The sequence below is a fragment of the Aedes albopictus genome, chromosome 3 (genome assembly GCF_035046485.1).
Source record: "Aedes albopictus strain Foshan chromosome 3, AalbF5, whole genome shotgun sequence".
In the NCBI taxonomy this organism is placed as follows: domain Eukaryota; kingdom Metazoa; phylum Arthropoda; class Insecta; order Diptera; family Culicidae; genus Aedes; species Aedes albopictus.
In genome coordinates this window covers 446,739,601-446,761,329 of record NC_085138.1, presented here as the reverse complement: position 1 = coordinate 446,761,329, position 21,729 = coordinate 446,739,601, and the positions used below count along the sequence as shown (strand labels likewise).

General features: G+C 40.5%; 2 protein-coding genes across 11 annotated transcripts in view; one reads left to right on the top strand and one right to left on the bottom strand.

Annotated features, from left to right (window-relative positions):
• LOC109425837 (putative polypeptide N-acetylgalactosaminyltransferase 9) overlaps positions 1-21,729 on the bottom strand; it is a 278,116-nt gene that overhangs the window by 81,202 nt on the left and 175,185 nt on the right. Inside the window, exon 2 of one of the 10 annotated variants that reach the window (XM_062856755.1) lies at positions 16,715-16,782. The exons of the other annotated variants lie outside the window; for them this stretch is intronic. The gene's annotated coding sequence lies outside the window, so the exon portion shown is untranslated. The remainder of the gene's footprint in view (positions 1-16,714; positions 16,783-21,729) is intronic. 10 annotated transcript variants of the gene reach the window in all.
• Positions 8,882-10,903, top strand: LOC134291082 (uncharacterized). The gene has a single exon (XM_062858366.1). The coding sequence runs from the start codon at positions 8,882-8,884 to the stop codon at positions 10,901-10,903; it is 2,022 nt and encodes a 673-aa protein (XP_062714350.1).

The following is a 21,729-nucleotide window of genomic DNA, read 5'->3' as shown; positions in this document are numbered from 1 at the left end:
TACAAAGTGTTAGGCGATTTTGATCAAGTTTGTTGCTTAGTTCTAAATTTCAATTGGACTGCTCCGAAGAAATTCGATATGGAAATCTCGAAGGAATTCCAGGAGGAATCCTAGATGAATTTCTGATGGCATTTCAAGAGGAATCACCAACTACCGAAAGAATTTAAGGAGGAATTCATGAAGGAAGTCCAGGAGGAATCCGAGAAGAAATCCCCAAAAATATCTAGGAAGAACCATCGAAAAATATTCAGGAAGAATCCGCGAAGGAATTCCATGAGGAAGAATTTTGGGAGGAATCCCCGAAGGAGTTCCTGGAGTAATCCTCGTAGGAATTCGATGAGGAACTACTGAAATAATTCTAGGAGTTCCAAAAGAAAATTCCGAAAGAACTCTAGCACGAATCCCAAAGGAATTCCAGCTATAATCCACTAAGCAATTCCAGCAGGAATCCCAAAAAAAATCAAGAGAAAAAAGGATTTTCTAGGATTTCTAGGATTTCTAGGAGGAATTAACGAAAAATATCGAGAAGGCATCTCTGAAGTAGTTCTTTAAGAAATTCTAGGGGGAATTACCGAAGAGATTCCAGGGGAATCCCCGAAAGACTTCTAGAAGAAATTATCGAAGAAATTCATTGAAGAAACTCCAGAAAGAAGCCTCGTAGGATTTCTAGGAGGAATCCCTGAAGGAATTCCATGAGAAATTCCTGGAGGAATTTCATGGATAATACCAGGATAAATCTCCGAAGATATTGGAGGAGAAATCAATAAAAGAATTCCAAGAGGAAACTCCGAAGGAAATCCCGTATAATTTTCAGGAATGATTGCCGAAGAAATTCCACAAGGAATATCCGAAAGAATTCAAGGAGGAATCCCCCAAGGAAATCTAGGAGGATTCCCTGAAGGAAGTCCCGAAGGAATACCTGACGGAACTCCAGAAAAACTCCCTGAAAGAGTTTCTTGCAGTCATATAAAAATTCCATGAAGAATCTCTGAAGGAAATCCAGAAGGAATCTTCGAAGGAATTCTAAGAGAAACCATCAAAGAAATTCCAGGAGGAATCTTCGAGGTAATACCAGAAGGAATCTCCACCGGAATATCAGGAGGAATCCTCGAAAGAATTTCAGGAGCAATCTTCAAAGGAAGTCTAGGAGGAAACTCCGAAAGAAAATCTAGGGAAGAATCCTCAAAGGCATTCCCAGATGAATCCCCAAAAGAATTCCAGGAGAAATTCCCGAACGAACTACAGGAGAAATCTCCGAAGAAATTCCAGGAAGAATTACCGAAGGAATTCCAGGAGGAATCCTCGAAGGAAGTCCAGGGGAACCCCTGAAAGAAGTCCAGGAAAAATCCCCGAAGAGATTACAGGAGAAATCCCCGCAGGAATTCCAGGGGAAATTCCCGAAGGAATTCTAGTAGGAATCTCCGGAGGATTTCCAAGCGGAATCCTCGTAGGATTTTTAGCGGAATCCATCGAAGGGAATCGTTCCGGGTAGGGGGAATGATATGCAGAAGGTATCTACTAAAGAATGCAGGAGGTATCTACTATAGAATTTCCTTCTGGAGGAATTCTTGTAGAAACCCCATGAAAGATTCCTCAAGAATATCCGGGTGATATTCGTGGTAAAAATCCTAAGGAATTTATTGAAGGAACTCCTGAAAGATTCCCTGAAAGTCCTCCTGTAGGAATTCCTGAATGAGATTCTGGAGAGAGAGATCTCTGATGTAACTCAAGGAGGCATCCGTGAGTCCTCCTGGGATATTCTCAATTTTAATCTACAATCTGAAAGAACCCCAGGAGCATAGGCGCCAACTTGTGACGTAGTTGGGGGGGCGAAGCTCTCCAAAATTGGACAATATTCAACTTTTTCCCGCTCAATGCACTAGTTTTCACGTGAATATGCCTAAACAATATAAATTGCGTCGATATTTTCCGAATTTCATTGATTTTGAGAGGCTTCGCCCCCCCAACTACGTCACAAGTTGGCGCGTATGCCCAGGAGCGATCCTGGAAGAACTAATAGAATCCCAAACGAAACTAAGGATATCCTCATGGAATCTTACAAGGAACTCTTATAGGAATCCCTGAATAAACTTCTGGGGGAATCCCTGAATTCTCCTGGAGGTATCCTTGGATCCTCCTATAAGACTCTCTGAAGGAACTCCTGGGGAGATGTTTGAAGGGACCTTTGTAGGAATCCCTGAAGAAATTCAGGAGGGAGCACTGAAGAAACATCTGCAAGAATCCCTGAAACTCCTGGAGGAATCTCTCAAGGAACCCCTAGACTAATTTCAAAAGACCTCCTGCAGGAGTTCCTGAAGAAACTTCTTAAGGAATTCCTGATGGATCTCCAGGAGGCATTTATGAATCCTCCTGAAAGAATCTCTGAAGGGACTTCTGGAAGGCTACCTGAGCGAACTCCTGTTTAAATAATCTTCTGAAGGAATTACTATTGAACACCTGGAGACATCCCTCCTGAAGCCGGTACCGATCTCCTTAAGAGATCATTGAAGGAACTTCTGGAGCAATCCTTGAAAGAACTCCTGAAAGAATCTCTGAAACATTTTCATGAGACATCCAGAAGTAATTCCAAGAAGAATCTCCGAAGGAATTTCAGGAGGGATGCTTCCTGCAGGAACCCTTGATGAATCTCCCGGAGTGATCCCTGAAGGATCTCCTTGAGCGATCCCTACAAAACGTCAGGAGAAATCCCTTGTTAGAATTCTAGAGGAATTGGTGAACGATGTCCTGGAGGAATCTCTGAGGAAACTCCTGGACTAGTTCCTAAAGAAACTTTTGTAGGAATTCCTGAAGGAACATCAGAAGGATTCCCTGAATAAACTCTCAGACCCTCCTCTAAAGGAGTTCCTGGAGTTTCCCCTGAAGGTACTCCTGTCAAGGGCGTAGCCAGAGGGGGGCAGGGGGGGCCGTGGCCCCCCCCCCCTGGCCGACAGATTTTTTTTTAATTCGAGCCAACTCAAAGATTGTCAATAATTCAAGTGTTCCAGAAAAAATATTTAAAAAAAAAACTATCCTCTAGACTATTCTAATAATTGAGGTTTTTATCCACAATTATCCAACCTTTTTTTTTTTTGAGAATCACAGGAAATTTCGCCAAGTATTTCTCCAAGAGATCCACTTCAATCTTATCATAGAATTTAACCAAATAACAAGCTTGGATGAATGGTTAAATTTTGAGATGTTTATTCATGGCACACAAAAACAACATGGCAAGTTTCCGGTAGGGAAAAACAAGGACTTTGTAGAATTATATGCTGCTATAGAGTGCAGTTATATGCTATTGCTACACGAATTTTCACTTGTATTCAATTCAAACAAACGTCATGCTAAGATAATAATACCTGGGATTTCTTTACAAATTCGTTCAAGGACATCTCCAGAAATTATTTTAGGCAGTGATTCAGGAACTTTTCCAATAATTGTTTCAGAAATTCCTCAAGGAACATATCCAGGAGTTTCTCTTTTGTGAATTCTTTCAGATAGTTTTTTTAGGGTTCGTTCCAAGAAATGCTTTAAGAATGTCCCCAACGTTTCCTTCAGTTTTTTTTACAAATACTTCTGCAAGGATACATCGATGAATTCCTTCAGGAGTTTTCCATAGCTTCCTTCAGTGATTCTAGCATGGATTGCTCCAGAGAGTTTTCCGAGAATTCCTGTATGGGTTTCACCAGGCATTCCTCCGGGAATTTCTCCTGGGATATCTTTAGAAGTTCCTTCAGTGATTGTTCCAGTGCTTTTCTCGATAGTTCCTCCAGAAATTTCCAGGAGTACCTTAAATCATTGTACAAAACATTCTCTATTCTAAAATTCCAACAATAATTCGTCCAAAAAATATTGCAGACTTGGACGCCTTCATTTTTTTTCCTACAGAAATTCTTCCAGTAATTTGTTAAGAAAGCTTTCCTGGGATTTCCTAAGGAATTCATCATGGGATTGCTTCCGGGATTCCTCCAGATTTTCCTTCAAGCATTCCTCCAAGAATTCGACCGGGAATATCTTCTGTGTTTATTTCAGAAACAACTCCAGGAATTATTTTAAAAAATCCTCCAAGGGTTCCCCCAGGAACACTTTTAAGAATTCCTTCAGAAGTTCTCCAAAATATAATCCAATACTTCCTCCAGGAACTATTTAGGAATTCCCCAGGATTTTTCCTGGGGTTTTTTCAGGATCTGCTACAGTGATTTCCCAAGGCGTTATTCCACGAACTCTTATTAGTATTCCTTCAGGATTTCTCCAAGGATTCCCTCTGCAATTTCTTCAGAAATTTTTACTGGGAATTCTCCATGAATTTCTTCAGAGATTCCTCTAAGAATTATTCCAGGGATCCTCTGGGAATTGAAATGCGTATAGATATTTCTCCAGAAATTCCTCGAGGAATTCTAATAGAGATTCCTCCAGGAGTATTTCTAGAGATTCCTCCGTCTCCCAGGGATTCCTCCGAGAATTTCTGCAGGGCTTAACTCGGGACTTCCTTCCGTGATTCCTTCTGAAACAACTTATTTTAAACATCCTCCAAAGATTCTCCCACGAACTCTTTTTAGGGTTCCTCCAGCAATTCCTCATTGTATTGTTTAAGGAACTTTTCTAGGAATTGATTCAGTACTTTCTCCCAGGAACTACTTAGGGATTCCCTTAGTAATTCCGCTTGAAATTTCTTCAGGGTTTCCTTCTGGAGTTTCTTCAGAAACTCTTTCAAGGATTCCTCCTGAATTTGTTCAAGAACTTCATCTGCAATTTCTTGAGGAATTATTTCTGGTATTCATATACGAATTCCCTAAGAGATTCATTCACGAATTTCTTCAGGAATTCCTCTAGGAATTACTCCAGGAATTCCTTCAGAAATTCTTCCAGGATTTTTTCTAGGAATACCTTCTGGATTTTTTCCAGAAATTCCGCCAAGAAATCTTCCAGTATTCCCTCCAGGAATTGCTACAGGCATTCCTCCAGGATTTGCACTAAAATCTCCTCCAGGAACTTTTCTAGTGATTTTTCCAGGGATTTCTTCAGAAATTCCTCCGGGAGTTTCTCCGGCGATTTTTTCAGAAATTTCTCCCAGAGCTCCTCTAGAGATTCCCCCAGAAATTCATCCACAAATTGTTGAAGGAATTACTACAGTGATTCCTCCTAGAATTCCTTCAAGGATTCCGCCAGCAATTCCCACAGGATAACCTTCAGCAATTCCTCCAGGATTTTATTTAGGAATTTCTCCGAGAACTATTCCAGGAAATTCTCCAGGAATTACTCAAAGAATTTCATCAGGAATTGCTCCAGAAATTTCTCTAGGAATCGATCCAGGAATTGCTCCTGGACATCCTTCAGAAGTTATGTCAACAATTTCTCCAGGATTTTTTCCAGCAATTCTTCTGGAAATTTTTTCAGACATTCATCCAGTAAATTTTTCAGGGATTCCTCCAGGAAATCCTCCGAAGATTCCTCCAGGAAACCCCCCAGAAGTTCCTCTGAAGATTATTTTTGGAAATCCTCTAGGGATTTCTTCATAAATTCTTACAGAAAATTCCTGGAGGAATACCATCAGCATTTTTTCAGGGATTCCCCCAGGAATTTCTTTACAAACTACTTCTAGGATTTCTTCAAAGATTTCTTAAGGAATTCCTTCGAGGATTTATCCAAGAATTCCTCCAGAAATTCCGCTAGAAATTCCTCCGGGGTTTTCTCAAGGGATTTTTTCAGAAATAGAAAAATAATAGAATAAAAATAGAAATTTCCCAGAATTCTCTAGAAATTCATCCAGCAATTCTTCCAAAAATTCTTCTAGAGATTCATCCAGAAATTCCCAAAGGAATACTTCTAGGAATTTCTCCAGGAATTTCTCCAGGAACTTATCTAGGAATTCTCCCAGAAATTTCTCTAGGAATTGCTCCTAGACATCTTACAGAAATTATGTCAACAATTCCTCTAGGTATTTCTCCGGGAATTTCTCATGAGATTCCATCATGAATTGCTTAAGGGATTCCTCCAGAGATTTCTCCATGGAATCTCTTCAGAAACTTCTTTGAAGATTCCTCCAGGAAATCTTGCAGAAGTTTCTCCAAGGATTCTTCCTGGAAATCCCCTAGGGATTTCTTCAGAAATTCTTCAAGAATATTCTCCAGGAATACCTTCAATAATTTTTCAGGGATTCCTCCAGGAATTACACCTGGAATTAATCAAGGAACACCATCATAAATTAGGGATTGCTGCAGAAATTCTTCCAGGGTTTTTTTCTAGGAATACCTTCTGGAATTTTTCCGGAAATTCCACCAAGAAATCTTCCAGTTTACCCTCCAGGAATCGCTACAGATATTTCTCTAAGAATTCCGCTAAAACTCGTCCAGGAACTTTTTCAGGGATTTTTCCAGAGATTTCTCCAGGAATTCCTCCAGAGATTTCTCTTGAAATCCCTCCGTGAATTTCTCAGGGGATTCTTTTCAGAAATTTCTCCCAGAGCTTCTCCATAGATTCCCCCAGAAATTCATCCAGAAGTTGTTGAAAGAATTCCTCCAGAGATTCCCTCGCGGATTCCGCCAGCAATTCCCGAAGAAGAACCTCCAGCAATTCCTCCAAGATTTTATCCAGGAATATCTCCAAGAACTATTCCAGGATATTCTTCTGGAATTACCCCAAGAATTTCATCAGGAATTGCTCCAGAAATTTCTCTAGGAATTGATCCAGGAATTGCTCCTGGACATCCTTCAGAAATAATGTCAACAATTTCTCCAGGAATTTTTCCAGAAATTCTTCTGGAGATTTTCTCAGAAATTCTTCCAGGAAATTCTCCAGGAATACTCCCAGGAATATTTCAGGGTCTCCTCCAGGAAATCCTCCAGAAGATTCTGCCTGGAAATCCTCTAGGGATTTCTTCATAAATTCTTTCAGGAAATTCCTGGAGGAATACCATCAGTAATTTTTCAGGGATTCCCCCAGGGACTTCTTTACAAACTATAGGGTGTCCCAGAAAGTATGGGCACAACTTTGCAGCTCTGCCATTTGGGAATGGATGCACAAACAAACTTTATTTTCACACATATCCTACTTCAATGTATTAACATCAAACGCCAATCATTAGAATATGCATTTTACACTTCGTTTGAATGCGGCAGAACATTCCCTAAAAGAACTTTCAAAGCTTCTGCACAAATTGCTATATTTTTCAATGGCATCGTTCAACAAATTGTTTTTTACACATGAAATTAAGCTCAATAAAATTTTCAAGAAATATATCCGTGTATTTCTACAAGCGTATCTATTATACAATCCTTAGTTTGAATTGTAAACATATACTTTTGAACCTCAAAAATGAATTTAAACACCAAAATCGATATTTTTGAAAACCCAATTTTCGAATAGTTGAAAACAAGCTTCTGAATTAATATCACAGCATGCAGAAAGCTACAATTTCCCTATAAGCTATATAAATGCTCCAGCTTTATAAACAGTAGATTGAATTATTTTAATTCTCGTTCAAACATCCTTTAAAATTCGAATGTCTGTGGGCATGTCTTATCCAGAAATGGAAAAGGTGATTTTTTCAGATTTCTCAAAATTTTGAAGTACCCATACGCACAGGCAGAACATTGTTTCTTATAAAAAAAATCATCAACCATCTAAGGAATCATGTTTTCGAATATATCATGCCATAAATAATCGAAAAAAATGTTTCGAATTAGGGTTTTAGGCAAAACCGTAAAAAAGTAGTTTGTGCAGAAGTTATCGAAGATGTTTTTTCATTTTCAATATTCTGCATACAAAACCCCTTTTTAATGTAGGGTGGGGCGGGGCAAGATGGGTCACGGGGCAAGATGGGCCAGTGCCATTTTTGGGCGCATTACTCATGTTTTGTTTAGATTAATAATTTTGTTAGATGACCAGCATGAATATACAAAAGTTTGGGGCATTGATTGAAAAATTATTCACTCTCATTGGAAATAAAAAATAAAATGGTTTTTAGCCATTTTTCTTATGCGATACATTCCATATAATCTCCATATAAACGGCCGCGGGGCAAGATGGGTCACCTTCAATTTTGAACGTATTTTTGGAGCATTCAAAAGTTATTTATTATTTATTACAAGACCATCTCATAAATGACTTCAATCAAGCGGAAAGAACACTCAAAATTATAACATAAAATTATGATATTTTTTTAGTGAAAACATCGATTTTCAAGACGCCTGAGGACCACTCGAATCGTAAAGTTTTTTATATTCCAAATAAATCTATAAAATGTTTACCAGTAGCTCTTGTTTATTCAGTATGGATATGGAGCATATATGAATGCGGAACAAATCTTATATTTTGACGTTTTTCGTTGAGAAAATGTGAATTACTTAAAAGGTGGCTGTTCGCGCCTAGCGCTTCCCGAAGATGATCGTACCATCGCAGTTACCTTTGAAATAACGACAACCCGGATCAACAACGGCGTTAGCAACCGCTACGCGACAGATGAGCTCCTTGGCATATAAAAGGGTACAACCAAGCCAGAGATCGCCATTACCATCTTGGACACCAACCCATCAAGACCGAAGCCACCAATTAATGAATCGTTAGAATAAACGTTTAGTTATTTAGTAGCAGAAGTGTGTTGTTCCTGGTTTCCCTTCCCCGGAATTGGTCCCTGTACCCGTTCCGCCAGTCCATCGTCCACCTATGATTCTTTGGGCTCACGGCCGAGCCCAAACATTGGTCCTTCGAACCGGATCTGGACTGGAGTGCTGCTGCTAAGGAAGAAAGCGTTTTGCGTGGCTTCGACAGCGCAAAAAACCGTAATTGGATTCCGTCAAGTTGGTATTCCTGGTCGCGACATCCGTGAAGATCTTCCTTCCAATCGCGTGTCGCCTTCATCGGACGGATATTTCGTATTAAGATGTCATTATGCCGTACCCCACCCCGGAGAACGGAAAATCCGGAAGATGTCAAGCTATTGACCATGAAACGAGGCCAGATAAAGGCGAAGGTGACGCGGATCTCCAATACCCTGTACACCGCTGAAGACGAACATAGGAGACTGCCGCTTCCCCTTCTCCGAGTTTATTCGAAAAATTTGCAAGTCATCTATACCGAATACAATGACGTCCATAACACCATCACCGCCTCCGTAGAAGAAGAAAACGTACAAGTCCAGGAGGAGAAATATATCGAATTTGAAGATCTCTACAACGAAACCTTGGTCAAGGTAGAATCGATGATAGGAGATTTGGAGAAAGAGAACAGAGCCGTATTATCAAACCCTGTGCCATCAACGTCATCTGCAGCAAATCAACCATCAAGTCAACCAGTTATTGTCAACACCCATTCCTACCGTACACCCCTACCGACGTTTGATGGACGTTATGAAGCATGGCCACGCTTCAAGGCAATGTTCCAGGACATGATGCAGCGATCCAACGATTCCGATGCGATAAAGTTGTATCATTTGGAGAACTCGTTGAAGGGTGATGCTGAAGGTGTCATCGACATAGAAACTCTACAAAGCAACGACTACGCAAGAGCATGGGAGATCCTTGAAGAACGGTTTGGTAACCAGCGGTTGATCATCGAGTCTCACATCCTTGGCCTCTTGAATATGCAGAAGATTTCCAAAAAATCGTCGAAGGATTTGCGCAGTCTGGTGGATGAATGTTCCCGTCACGTCGACAATTTAATCAAGCTGGATCAACGGCTCTCCGGAATGTCCCAGATGTTCGTTGTGACCTTATTGACGCGTGTGTTGGACGACCAGACCCGTGAACTTTGGGAAGCTTCCATTAACCAGTCCGAGCTTCCAGAGTATGAACAAATGATTCACTTCCTGAAGCAACGATGCGTGATTTTGGAGCGGTGCGAAAATTCAACTCCTACTTCAACCCGTAAGTTGCCGGATTCGAAGAAACCTTCATTCAAAGCTGACTTCTACAAGTCATCGTACGCTGCAACAGTGTTTTCAGAATATACGTGCGACCTTTGTTCCGGCCAACATCCAAACTTCAGATGTCCAATCTTTCAGAAGATGACTGTTAAGCAGCGGTACGACAAGCTGAAAACGTCTAATTTGTGTTTTAACTGCCTACGAAAGGGCCATCACAGTGCAGCATGTCGTAGCGATAAGTTTTGTAGAAAATGTTCCAAACGGCATCACACTCTCATTCATTTTGAGCGGCGGAAAAAATCTGAGGATAGACCAAGTAAAACTTCCAAAGTAACTGAAGAGTATCCAGTACCAGCGGTAACGAAGCGGCCAGTAGATGCGTCCCTTTCCAGCATGCCTTGCTTGCCGAACAAGCAGGTTTTCCTGATGACAGCAATCGTCACTCTCCACTCCGAAGACGGTCAAGCTCACCAGGTTCGAGCGTTATTGGATTCCGGATCGCAGGTCAATCTTTTGTCGCAGTCTGTAGTGAAGAAACTAAACCTACCTAAATGTTCAGCCAATGTTCCTGTAGTCGGCGTAGCAGGTTTTAGATCCCATATACGTCATGAAGTGGCAGTGAGATTAGCATCCAACTATAACGATTTTACTGCTAACATCGATTGCCTCGTCACACCTAAGATAACTGGTACTATTCCGTCCATGAATGTCAACGTGGATTCCTGGCGTATTCCCACCGGCCTCGAGTTAGCCGATGAAACATTCAACCGTTCACGAGAATTGGAAATGCTGATTGGAGCCGAACACTTTTTCAACATTTTAAAGCAAGGCCAAATCAAGCTGGCTGATCATTTGCCCACCTTTTACGAAACGCAGTTTGGATGGGCCGTTGCTGGTTCCTACGAAGCAATCGCAGAAGACTGTTCAGTACATTCCGACTTGGAAGAATCCAAAGCCGATTCAACAACATCTCGGATGTCCAGCCATGCCCAAGCAGTTCCAGAGCTCAAACGATTTCCTTCCGATTGTGACCGCCCTTGAATAATTGCAATGTCGAAGATCCTTTTACCAAAGTTGAAATATAATTCCAACGGGGGCAGAATGTTCGCGCCTAGCGCTTCCCGAAGATGATCGTACCATCGCAGTTACCTTTGAAATAACGACAACCCGGATCAACAACGGCGTTAGCAACCGCTACGCGACAGATGAGCTCCTTGGCATATAAAAGGGTACAACCAAGCCAGAGATCGCCATTACCATCTTGGACACCAACCCATCAAGACCGAAGCCACCAATTAATGAATCGTTAGAATAAACGTTTAGTTATTTAGTAGCAGAAGTGTGTTGTTCCTGGTTTCCCTTCCCCGGAATTGGTCCCTGTACCCGTTCCGCCAGTCCATCGTCCACCTATGATTCTTTGGGCTCACGGCCGAGCCCAAACAGTGGCCCATCTTGCCCTGCACTTTTTCCACGGTGCAAAATCGATCACTTTTTAAAACTGCTCGTTTAACATCATATTTTGTATTTAATGAACTTTTTATCGACTTTTAGCATAGCTAACTAGTGTATCAAAGAGTAGCGGACTAATACAAACCAATACGATTTGTATTTACAAAGTTATGGTGATCCATCCTTATGCGACCCATCTTGCCCCGCCCCACCCTATATACTCTTTACAGGAATCAATGGAAATACTTTGAATAAAAATACAAAAATATAAAATTGTTGTTTGTTAAGAAAATGATTGTATTTTCGTTATACAAAGTTGTGCCCATACTTTCTGGGACACCCTATACTGCCCCTAATCGCATAAGAGTAACATTCGACAAAAGTAGGCATTGGAGAAAATGGAGCCCAAAGATTCAACTTTTAATAGTATGAAATTGGACCTAAATTTTAAAAATTTCTCATAAATTCGTAATCAATCGTTTCGCAATAAAATTTGCTACGGCACATCTTATATGCTAGATGAATTGTCTGAAATTAAATCGGACCTGACTGATGGCACGCTTCAAAGTCAGTATATTTTTCCAGTGTGACTGTTATGCGGTTACATTGGTCAATGAGACAAAATGACTTGGTATTTTTTTCATAAATCCTAGAACAAACTTGGTTTTTTTATTCAGGTAGTCAAAAGTACTTGTGATTTGATGAAGATCCCCGATATTAACTCTATAGAGTAAAGTGGGGCAAAAGTTCGAGTGGGGCAAAAGTTTCTTTTGAAGTTTTTGAGCTCAATTCAAATTATTTCTTTCGGGTGTCAAGGTTGTTCGAAGCCATTTGGAAAAACAGTGTTTCACTCCAAAAATTATGAAAATTGATCAATATTTCGAAAAGTTATGACAAAATGTTAGTTTTTGATCAAAAAATTGTAACATGCCATGGTCCTTCCAACGCATGAAATGGAATTGTAATGAAAACAAATTCGATATTTTGTTTTGGGGCGTAACTAGGTATATTTTGAAGATGCTTTAACATGTATAACTTTTTGCAAAAAAGATTTGGAAATCACATTTTACACATAGTGGGGCAAAAGTTCGAATTGTGGGGCAAAAGTTCGAGTCATGTGGCAACTTTAGGTAAAAACCTAAAATTGTGCAAAAAGTACATATTATCTCTAAGAATGATGGAATTAGTGAGAAAATTCGATCAAAGTTGAAGAAAAATGTTGTTTTATCTGGATTTGGCGGAAAATTACTATTTTTTTGTGTATTAAATTTAACCCTGATTTGGGTAAAATCCAGATCGAACTTTAAAGTGTATTCCAGTTCCAACATCAAATATTAAGTGGTTTCAGATATTCCTATTACAAAAGTGTCAAAATAGTGTGCTACGGTGCTACGGTTAGCGAAATTTCACAAACACTAGATTCGAACTTTTGCCCCAGTGGTGGGGCAAAATTTCGAATAAGACACACACATACAAAAGGTGTTGTAACTCAAAATTGATAAGACATTTGGCGTAACTTTGTTCAGCAAAATTTTAGCTCATGGATGGTAGAATCAACACACGGTATTCATTTATCTTAATCTGCTTAGATTTTTTGAAAAAAGTTGAATTTTCAACTAGGGTCGAACTTTTGCCCCACCTTACTCTACCAGCAAAATGTGCAAATGTTACAAATATGCGGTTATGGGCAGTATACTACTAGGATTCCTCCAGAGATTCCTTCATGCATTCTTTCAAGGATTTATCCAAGAATTCCTCCAGAAATTCCGCTAGAAATTCCTCCAGGAATTCAGAAACAGGAAAATAATAGAATAGAAATAGAACTCTCCCAGAATTTCTCTAGAAATTCATCCTGTAATTATTCCGATAATTTCTCTTAGAGATTCCTCCAGAAATGCCCAAAGAAATACCTCTAGTAATTCCTCCAGGATTTTATCCAGGAATAACCCCAGTAATTTCACCAGGAACTACCCCAGAAATTGCTCCTGGACATCTTTCAGAAATTTTGTCAGCAATTCCTCTAGGTATTTCTCCAGGAATTTCTCCCGAGATTTTATCAGGAATTGCTTCCTGATTCCTCCAGATATTTCTCCAGGGGTTTCCCTCCTGAAGGGGTTCCTCCAGAGATTTCTCCATGAAAAATCTCTTCAGGAAATGCTCCATAAGTTTCTCCAAAGATTCTTCCAGGAAATCCTCTAGAGATTTCTTCAGAAATTCTTCAAGAATATTCTCCAGGAATTCCTTCAGGAATTTTTCAGGGATTCCTCCAGGTATTCCACCAGGGATTTCCCCACAAATTTCTTCAAGGAAACCCCCTGGGATTCCTTCAGGAATTCCTTCGAGAATTTCTCCAGGAACTCCACTTGCAATTTAACTAGAAATTCCTCAAGGAATCTCTCAAGGTATTCTTTCAAAAATAGAAAAATAACAGAAATAGAAACAGAAATCTCTCAGAATTCTTCTGGAGATTCTTCAAGATATTCATCCAGTAATTCTTTCAAGAAATTTCTTCCGGAATACCTCCAGGAAATACCCCATGAATTTCTTCCTGAATATTCCAGGCATCCTTCAGGAATTATGCCAGCAATTCGTCCAGGAATTTCTCCTGGAAATCCTCTTGGGATTTCTTCAGAGATTCTTTCAAGAAATTCTCCAGGAATAGTTTGAGGAAATTTTCAGGGACTCCTCCAGATATTCCTCCAGAGATTTCTCCAGCAATTACTTCAGGGATTTCTCCACGAATTTTTCGAAAGATATTTCCAGAGATTCCAACAGGGAATCCTCCAGAAATTCCTCCAAGTGTTCTTTCACGAAATCCTCCTGGAATTTCTCAAGGGATTTTTTTTTTCAGAAATTTCTCCCAGCAATTCCTCCCAGAGTTCCTCTGGAGATATCTTCAGGAATTTCTCCCAGAATTCTCCTGGAGATTCCAAGAATTCACCCAAAAAGTTGCTCAAGGAAATTCTCCAGGAATTCTTCCAGGCATTGGCTCAGAAGTTTCTACAGGTATTCCTCCAAGGATTCCTTCACAAATTTCTCTAAGATTTCATAGGGTATCGTGCCACTTGGGCGGTGGCTTCTATATTCGTCTGTTTTCCACTATAACTCGGTCAATTTTGAACCACTTGACTTGAAATGTTGTACACGGGTAGATACTATACCTATCTCACCACATTCCAAAAGTTGTGTCAATTGGTTCAAATTTGACTGAGCTCTAGTGGAAAATAGACGAATATAGAAGCCACCGCCCAAGTGGCGCGATTCCCTATAGGAATTTTTAAAGACATTTCTTATGAAATTGTACTAGGGATTCCGTCCAGAATTCCTCCAGGAATTTCTCAAGAATTTCCTCCAAGGAATCTCCAGAAATTTATAGAGGATTTCCTCATGGGATCTCTTCAGAAATTTCACTAGGTATCTCTCCCATAATGTATCCAGCAATTCGTACAGGTTTGTTTTTTGAAATTCTTACAGGAATTCCTTCTGGAATTCAAAAATTTAAAAAATTCTGGAGGAATTTCTCCATCAAATAGTATTGTAAGATAAATGGAAGCATACAGGAACCAGGAAATTCTAGGTTTATCCTCAAAAGAGTTCGTAATTTCCAAAACAGTTCAGCTATAATTTCTAATGAATGTTGTGTAGACATCGACAAAAAAATAAGAGCAAAATATTGCACGAGTAAATAAAAATCCTTAAGCTTCCAGAAATTGGCCATAGCTACCAGCACCACGTTGATTTGTGTAGATCAGGCGAGTTTTTGTTAACGTATTGTACAAAATATAACAGTGTTAAGGGTTGAATAAAGCTTTAAGAATATAATGTTATTATATTCAATTTCATCGTGTTGCGTTTAGTTATAAAAGCTAGTAGGTACATTTTTACTAAGGGTGCTTGCCCCCCCCCCCCCAGACCAAAAAGCTGGCTACGCCCTTGACTCCTGTCGAGATCTTCCTGAGAGATCTTCTGAAAAAAAAAACAATCCTGGATCAATAACAAAATATCCTGGGGGCATCACTGAATCTTTCTGAAAGAATCTCTGAAAAAACTTCTGGAGAGATGTATGTAAATGATAAACAATGAATGAAATCTAATGAAAAAAAAATCATAGAATTCGTATTTCAATGGACACTCTGAAATTCCATTTGAATTTCTTCAGAAACTCTTAGTAAGTCCTCTGTAGAGTGTCGGCGGTGGCAGCGTGGCACGGTGGCGCACAGGTCTACTTCGTACCAGGAACGCGATGTACAGATTCAAAATGGTCATTGGCAAAGAAAGCGCTCAGTTAATAACTGTGGAAGTGCTCATAGAACACTTAGCTGAGGAGCCGTCTTTGTCCCAGTAGGGACGTTACACTAAGAACGTAAATTTTAACCAAATTTCGTAAAGAGCTGTTTCAGCATGACAGCATTGAAAATAAATGCGTAAGCGTTATGATGGAGAAGTTACAAAATATGAAGAAATATAGTGTACAGTGTATCAACTACTATTCGATTAGTTGTTCCACGTCACGTTCGGTTCATTAGTCAAAGCAGGCTACGGAACACCGTTCGATATAACACCGCATAGCTACATGACAAAGTCAGGGCTTGCTATGAGCACTCCGAACGTAGATATGCAAGTGTGAAATTGAACATCTTCACTACTCGCCATGGCGAATTCCATGGCCTACTACCGGCAGCTCCGACCAGCTAATGGCTTTGTACTGAGTGATTTTAACCAGGTGCTGCACTTGTGCCATTATGCTGCTGTTATTATTATTATCGAAACACCACAATGTAACTGCCAACACCGAACTTCTGGTCATTGCAAGCCATCGTACACTGCAGTCAGATCAGAGCGCTATGTATGTACACTGTACGTACAGTCAGTTGGAGAGCGAAGTGTGCATACTCTTGTGAATACATAAATAAATAATCAAATTTTCATGGTTCGTGTCGGGCGCAATTAGCCTAGCTCTCAACCGACGACGACCATGCTGGATCGCTGGAGTTGGGTTGGGGAAATCTTGATGTGAGGGCAACTATTAGTTGCCTATGTAGGTACCACTGAACCACCACCGACCGGTCGACGGTCACGGTTGGGTCGGAAAATGACACGGAAAATAGTTTCACTCGTCGGCGTCGATGGGTTAGATCCGAGTAGCCTTCTCGCAGAATATGTGTCAAATTAATCATTTACGGTGACGGATATCAGTTCAGGTGAGGACAATAACATACCAGAAATAATAACACTGATTGTTATCTATTCCGGAACGCAAATTTTTAAAACTTTGTGGAGTACTGATGTTACAGTAATAGTTTTACACGATAATATTCATAAATGTTAGTGTTGAAAAGCTTTTACATATAATAATAGCTTTGTCATATTTCTATATGACTGTTTTTAAAATTTTAACATTACCTCAGTCACTTTTTATTTGCATTGAAGTATCACTGCTTCTGCTTTCCATCAAACATTCGACCGTTTACCTAGAAAGAAATAAAACACATAATTATTAGACTGTTTCAATAATTCTTCAATACACCAACAAAGCTAGCCATGAATATGTTTGACACTTCTCAGGTCATTTTGACAGACCACTAGGCTATTTGACTAAGAAATGTTACATGGGAGAAATACTCAAAATAAATATCTTATAGAGTTCCTGGCGGAATCTTTGGGTATTCTTTGGAGGAATAAGAGCAGAAATGACTATAGTAATCTCAGAAAAAGTTACTAAAGAATTCTCAAAACGAATTCTTATAGAAATGATAGTAGGAATTTCATGAGGAACCCCAGGAAAAACTTCTGGGGATATTCTGGCATAAGTTCATGGAACAATTCCAGTACACATTCCTAGAGAAATTCCCGGAGCAGTTCTTAGAAGAAATCTTCACGAAAATTCCTGAAAAGAATCTTGAGAAATGTCTGAAAAAAGTTCTGGAACAATTCATTGACGAATTTAGCAGCAATTCTTGGAGGAATTTCTGAAATAAATTTTGAAGGGAAATCCAGATAAAATTCCTAGAAGAATCGTACCAATATTAATGGATGAATCCTAGAAGGAATCCCAGCATAAAACTCTAGAAAATTATAGGAGGTATCTCAGGAAAGATGACGCATATTTTGCAATTTCAACATATTAAACAACATCAATTACATCGATAAAAAAATGATATTTGACTTTCACCAAATGTAACAGAGAAGAAGAATCTTGCAGTAACCTGATACGGTTTTTGTTCAAAAGTGCTGGAGGTGCACACATACGAGATTCCTTCAGGGATTCCTTCTTGGGGGGTCCCTCCTGGACTTTCCTTTTGGGGATTCCTGCAGAAAGTGTATCTAGGAATACCATCCCAGAATGCAAACTGCCAACTTCCCTAGAGGTGCTGAATTTCGCCAGGAATTTCTTGAATTTCTTGGATTTCTGCTAGGGATTTTTCCAAGATATAACTACCATATTCCATTTTGTGATTTTTTGGGGATTTCCCAAGGAAATCTTTCTGGCGCTGCTTTAGGGATTTCTACAGGAGTTAAGTGCGGGAATTCAAATCAAGGGGTTCTTTAGGAACTCCTGAAAGAGCTTTTGGAGAATTCCCAAATATAGCTACTGGAAGATTTGTATAAGAAATACTAAGAAGGCTTCTAGAAGAATTGCTGAAAGATTAGTAGGAAAAAAAATGCTGCAGGTTTTGGAAAAAGCACTCCTAGAGGATTTCCAGAAGAAACTGAACTTTCCAGAAGGAAACCTTAGATCATTGCTTGGAAGTCCACGAAACTTCCCACAAGGCGCTATGAGAGAAAACTCAGTATATCCTTTAGTCCTGGAGAAATGCCAAAGACGATTTTAAGCAAAAAAAATCCAACAGAAACTCTTAGAACGCTTGCATGGAAACCGAAACAAAATCAGAGAAAGAACTCCATTTAGAAATCATTGGGCGAGTCCCAGAGGGATTACGTGGATGAAACACAGAAGAAATTCCTGCTGAAACCCTATAAACATTTTTGAAGGAATCCTAGGACAAATTTTTGAAGGAACCCCTGAACAGACTCTTGAAAAATTATTTCTGGTGAGGTTTCAGAATACAATCTTGAAAGAATTACCATAGGGGCGTAGAAAATACTAAAGAAAGCCTTGAATGAACTCCTGTAGGAATTTAAGCAGGAACATCTCAATTTAAAGAGGATCTCTTGGAAAAAATCCAGAATGAGTTCCTTAATGAATTCAAATTTCTGGTGGAACTCCAGAACAATAGAGGATGTCATGTGGGCTTTATTGCGAAATTTTTGAAAATTTTCCACTCTGCGGTATTCGCTGAGATCTACCGTAGCTGTCGAAGTCCTACAGAAGCCATAAAAATCATGTTATCATTGAAAACAAAATGGCCAAATCAAAGTATGCTGAAAAGCAACAACAAACCACCGTCATCGGCGTCATATCTTAGGTACCCTTGTGATGACTTCTGACATAATGTATTAGTCGGCGTCGGTGGTGTAGTGGTAAGCGTGGTTACTTCTCACCCCAGTCGGTCGGGGTTCAATTCCCGTCGACGTCAACGGGATTTTCTGAGACATAAAATCCGTGATCACGACTTCCCTCGGATAAGAAGTAAAGCCGTAGGTTCCAGCCCATGTGTTGATGGGTTCGATATGTAGGGTCCCCAAGTGTGGTGGCTGTCTCCCTTGGGCGTCGGAACTTAGGGCTTAGGTCCTAGACCCAGCCGACGTAAAACACAACTCAGGCCAAACATTTCAATAGATCCAATCTGCATTTGAGAGGCTCTCTTTGTTCAATTTCTCTTTCAATTATTGCAATATAATGGTACCACTTTTCAACTATTTTTTCAGTACCGTAAACCGGGGTCAAATTGATCTCCGGGTTGAAATTGATCAGTCGTTTTTCAAGTAGATAAACCATGTTTTGAATAGTGTCCTCACAAATAACATTAAGTATCACATTTCAACAGCACGATACTCAAAATGAAACTATTAAAAATATTCTTTTTGTAACGAAAAAACGTTTGATCAGTTTCGACCCGAAGATCAATTTGACCCCAGTTTACGGTACAAATCAAAAGACGATTGTTTTGACCATCTTTCAATGCAAGGAGACAATCATAATACAAAGAAACAGCTGAGATATTAACGAAAGAGAGGGAAACCAAAGAGAGCCTCTCTTCTGCAGATTGGACCTTTAGACATGTTTGGCCTGAACTGGCGCCGAACGATGCTAGTTGACCAGAAAAAAGAAGAAGAAGAAGATTGCATTAACGTGACCAGTCTAACAACTACCGTAAAGTGGATATCGAAATTAGCAATAAATGGGAAGGGTTTCAAGGGGTTTCAGGGGGTTTCGAAAGGGTTTCATGGGACTCAAATGGACTTTTAAGAGCTGAAGGTGCCGTTCCATGGGCTTGGAGGATTGGTCCATAGAGGTTGCAGGTTTCAGGGGATTGAGACTAACTGAGGCTTACAAACTGCTCAATCGACCCAGTGGCTAAACCAAGACTCCCGGATAACTAGCTCAGTAGCATGAGACCCCTAGAGCTGGGTCTACAGGGTCGGCATGCTACTGGGTAATTCGGAGGGGCTACGCGGAACAACGGGTGCAGAAACTATAGTATTTCTTTGGGCTATGACAGAGTGTGTGTATGGAGATATAAAGGCAAATTTATTGAAAGTTACTAAGTTGGTTCTAATTGGTTTATTTGGGCTATGGCGGGTTGTGGTTGATGAAAATCGTTGGGTACGTACCGGTGTGCTGGCGAGCGCTCGCTGACGGCTGCTGACGGCAATGGCGGATGACGGTGTCGGTCCTTATGGTCCGGTAGGTTTCAGAATGGCGGATCTTGGAGTTTGGATAGCTTAGTGGAATGACGAATCCACGGATTTTAGGCCACTTTCGTGTCCTAGACTTGGCTACGGCGTCTTCCTTCTTTGGCACGATCGACGGGCCACGGACGAGACCGTATTGGCCACGCCGAGAAGGGTCCTCTTTGATGATTAGGGCTGTTAGCCCGAGGAGCTCTCTCACGGTCGGTGAGTATGACCAGAGAGCCTGGTCTTTTACTGTTAGGCGTAGACCGGTGAACCGATCTAGGCCGAATCGTGTGGACTGTGAGGGGCGATTCCGTGACAGTACCAAAATGGTAGTTCAAAAGGTCCTGTTGGAATGATCCGGAATAAAGGCACTGGTATCACAGAGACCATTTAATGTGGCATACCTGAATGAACTTAGGCTGGACTCAAGCACTATACTCGTTCACTGAACTTCTTACAAAAAGCCACTTTTAACTAAAACTCACTTGTGTCTCACACGAACGCCGAATTGAAAGTGATCATGGCGATCAGCTCAAGTCTTAAAATGCCCTCCAGTCCATGCCTTCACATTGTTCCTTAATCGTTACTCCATGTTTCCTATCCTTGGTAGCAGCACCACCCATTATGCTACCGGTTTGCCTACTTTTACTGCCACAGTTGATTTTCGCCCGCCACCCATTTTTGCCATAGTTTATTCAAATTACATTTAACATTTAGCTTACAACATATTTCTACTACCTAATACAGTTTACAATTTTAGTCTAACTCTAACCAATTCTATTTATTCCAAACACTTAACAAACAAACACTATAGTTTCCTCAACAATACGCACAAATTAAAAATAATATTGGGATAATTGTAACTGAACGGTTACAGGATTCAGGAGTTTCTGAGATTTTTTAGGGGTTTTAAGGGGTTTTAAAGAGATTTAATTCAAGGGGTCCTAAGGGGAACCAGCAGATTTCAGGGAATTTCAAGGGGTTTCCAGAGGAATTTGGAGGAGGTAGTTTCAATCCCAGGGGTCCTCAGTGGCTTTTAAAGGGCACTCTGGTCTCAAGTGGTTCTAAGGGGTTTCCAGAGGTATTCGCGTGGAGTTTCTTGAGCTTTCAGCAAGTTTCCAGAGGTGTTCCAGGGGGTCTTAGGTGGCTACAGCGAGCTCGAAGACGTTCCAGGGATTTCAGGATTTCAGGGGCGTTTGTAGAAGTTCCAGGGGGATTCAGAGGCGTTTCGGAGGTTTTCCGAGGGATTCAAGGATGTTTCAGGCACTCTCAAGGGGATTTTAGGGACATACTAAGGAAGATCCAGGGGATTCAAGAGGTTTTGGGGACGTTCCAGACGGCTTCAGAGAGCTTCAGCGGTGCTCCAGGAGTTTTCCGTGGAGTCTTAGAGGGCTCAGAGTTGTTCACAGGTTGGTCCAGGGGATCTAGTTTCAGGAGTTTTCCAGGGGTGTTCCAAAAGTGCCTTTTAGTTTCAGAGTGCCAGGGGACTTATTAGGTGGTTTCAGTGTATTCCAAAGGGTTTTCAGGCACGTTTCAGGAGTGTTCCAGAGGGTCTTATTGGATTCCAGGGGCTTTCAAGGGCGTTCCAGAGCATTCAAAGTGCTTTGTACACTCGC

What these genes read in the sequence shown, in the direction of transcription:
- LOC134291082 (XM_062858366.1), top strand. Translation starts at nt 8,882, where the DNA reads ATGTCATTATGCCGTACCCCACCCCGGAGAACGGAAAATCCGGAAGAT.